This window comes from Argentina silus (assembly GCF_951799395.1).
Source record: "Argentina silus genome assembly, chromosome: 21".
In the NCBI taxonomy this organism is placed as follows: domain Eukaryota; kingdom Metazoa; phylum Chordata; class Actinopteri; order Argentiniformes; family Argentinidae; genus Argentina; species Argentina silus.
Genome location: NC_139675.1, coordinates 5,439,436 through 5,442,572, shown reverse-complemented (window position 1 = coordinate 5,442,572; position 3,137 = coordinate 5,439,436). Strand labels below are relative to the sequence as shown.

Genomic DNA, 3,137 nt, shown 5'->3' with positions numbered 1-3,137 from the left:
GCTAATTGGGACCATCTACAATCTGAGTTGCAGTGGTGGTGTCATTCAGTAAGGTTACTGGGGATGAATCAAGCTATGATTCTAAATGAAATATTCAAACCCAACTGCAAAATGAAAGGCTTTGAAATCACAGTGACATTTCTCCACGACTGATACCAGTAAACACCGTCTCTCTCGTGACTGCAGGAACGTTGCAGGTTGGGGGTCACAAGAGAGATGGGACGATTAAGAACAAGGGAAAGAGATGGAAAAGGGAAGAGGGAGGAAGAGTGAAGTACGGACAAATACGTAGGGAGGCAAAAGAACGAACGAAGGGAAGGCGTGAAAGGGGGATGAAGTGAAGGAGGGGAAAGGAGTAATAGAGGGCTAATGGGAAAAGGGGGCTGTGGAGAGAGGGTCAAAGGGCAACAGAACAGAAAGAGAGAGAGAGGCAAAACAAGAGGGAGTCGTCGGTGGATCTAGGCTGAAGATGCTAGAAGCACTCGAAAGTTAACGAAATGGTGCGATGAAACGGCGTGAAAAGTGCATTTGTGATTATACACACTATTAGCCATGACCTAGGCCCCACCTGCTTCAGAGAGGTAACCGCACTGTACTGAGCGTGTGGTACTTGACTACAGCTAGGGAAACCATCTTGAAGGAACCACATCCACATCAAAGACAGATTATATACCCGTCATATACTCATTATCAAAATATATATATATAGAGATTTGGTTTTGGCATACTTGTGTCATCGGGTCAATCGAATGACGATTTCAAAATGATGGGACGGGATTCGGCTTCACGGAGTAGGCTACAGTTTCGCTGTGTTAGAGTTGGCTACAGCTTGACGTTAGCCTAGCCTCGCGGAGAGTCTTGGGCGAAGTAGTCCTTGGAGACGGCCTCGATGAAGTTTGGCGCCGACATGAGGATGGTGAACGTGCAGATGATGGAGAAGAGCAAGAACGCCACGAGACACAGCCGGTCGATGACGGCTGCCGCAAACTTCCACTCGCAGCAGATGGCCTCGCCCTCGTCCTGCTCGCGGAAGCGCCGCGCGATGAACTGGACCTCGTCCAGGATCTTGGCGATCTCCGGCACCTGCTCCAACAGAGTCCGGCCCTGGTCCGAGTGGGAGTGGACCTCGTTGGGGGAGCCGGTGGTCTGGCTCCCGCAGACCACCACGCCCGAGTCGCTGCTGGGGGGGCAGCAGGGGATGTCAGAGCCCATGGAGTGGTAGCCGAAATACAGGTTCATGTTGCCGTTGGTGGTGGTGGTGGTGGTGGTGGCGGTGGAGGTGGTGGAGGGCTGGCCGGGCACGGCCCCCATCTGGATGCTGCTGGCGCTGGCGTGGTGAGGCGAAGGGTTGGCGTATTTGTAGGCGTTGGTTCCGCTGGTGGTGGCCATTTTGTTGAACCCTTCGCCGGGCTTCTTCATGCGGAGGAACCAGGCGCACCAGTTGAGCAGGATGACACGTACCTGGAGAGGAGGAGGGAGGAGAGGGAAGGGGAGAAAAGGAGGATGAGAGAGAGAGAGAGAGAGAGAGAGAGAGAGAGAGAGAGAAAGCAATAGAGAGAGAAGCATCTCAAATCCACAATCTCTTTCAGATGGACACGCACGCACGCACAACAACAACTACAACAACAACACACACATTCTCTCACACACACACACACACACACACACACACATTCACACACACACACACTCACTCACACATACTCACACATACACAATCTCTCTATGGGCCTCGAGATTCAATTAATTTTTAAAGCCTGTCTAGTGTGTGTGTGTCTGAGAAAGCAAGTTAGTACAACACCCGCCAGGCACTGGCTGTGACAAGATGACATACGCATACTTAATGCTTTGTTTCTAGGAATTACTTTGGACTTTTTTCCACAGGAGTTAATATTAATATTAATAATAATAATAATAATAATAATAATAATAATAGTGGATTTGTTTGTTTGATTTAATCAATAGTTAAATGCATTGCACCATCAGGCTTCAGCCTGTGCTCATGTTCAGCATCAGTCCCTCGTTGGACCTTCAAATAATAAAACAAGTGATTTATTTTGGATTGATAGCATGTTTCTCTTTCCTTTGCACTCTTGCATCCACAATGACATTTCAGCATGAAACATTAAAACAGTCACCTACCCATTTGGGCATCTTCCCTCCATGCGGGTCGTGATGGTGGAACTGAAGGACCAGAACCGTGACCACCACCGACAGACCTACGATCATCATGGTACTGGCAAAGTACTGGGCTGCAGAACATAGAAATACACATGATAGATATCAACATTAAACATATCCCGATCATCAAGAGATTGGTGATGAACATAGAACTGTGGATAGTAGATAATCATATGTTCAGGGAAAAGCACTGGGAAATACTGGTCTGCAGAGCATAGAAACATAGAATGTAGAGTCATGCCATTATCTATATCTCTATATGTTTTGAGTGCCTTTTTTAAGTGACATTGCATTCAAAAAAGAGTCTGTTTTGCTACCTACTGTGGTACATTACATGAAGCAGTATGTCTAGAAGATTGAATATGTGGCAGTCTTCAGCTAAATTAATCTTTTGCGGGACCGAATGGACTACCAAGTCTACAGTACCAGCTGTAGGCTAACTAATATGTTTCTATGACAACTGACGCCTGTCGGCTGCACGCAGTCTCAGGTTACAATACACAGGGCTATGAATGTAAGCAAAATTCCAAAAGCGTTAATTTTCCCTCATGGTTTAGTGCTTCAATCGTGAGCCTGCAGCTGTCTTCCCATGGTGCTGCAGCTACGCTATCAGTTTGTCAGCTGTTGTTGCTACTGGCTACTGCCTGTAGCTATCATGAAGCTGCCCATTTCATCTGGCTTGGCTCCAGCATAGCGCTCAACCTCTCCCTCTCCCTCTCCCTCTCTCTTTCTTTCTTTCTTTCTCCCCATCTCTCTCTCTCTCTCTCTCTCTCTCTCCCCATCTCTCTCTCTCTTTCTTTCTTTCTCCCCATCTCTCTCCCTCTCTCCCTCTCTCTCCCCATCTCTCTCTGTCTCCCTCTCTCTCTCTCTCTCTCTCTCTCCCCATCTCTCTCTCTCTCATCACAGATTTGAAGACATTTGTACGAGTAAAATTGCCTCATATTAGCGTCTGCTCA

General features: G+C 47.7%; 1 protein-coding gene across 1 annotated transcript in view; it reads right to left on the bottom strand.

The window, feature by feature from the left end:
- Nucleotides 1–840: 840 nt before the first annotated feature.
- The window catches only part of LOC310820972 (neuronal acetylcholine receptor subunit alpha-7-like), a gene marked incomplete at its 3' end in the record, with an annotated part of 34,024 nt that continues 31,727 nt past the window's right edge, over nt 841–3,137 (bottom strand). Inside the window, exons 9-10 of the mRNA XM_083692816.1 lie at nt 2,143–2,252; nt 841–1,461 (exon numbers count right to left, since the gene is read on the bottom strand). Coding sequence (XP_083548942.1) covers nt 841–1,461; nt 2,143–2,252 — 731 coding nt within the window. The remainder of the gene's footprint in view (nt 1,462–2,142; nt 2,253–3,137) is intronic.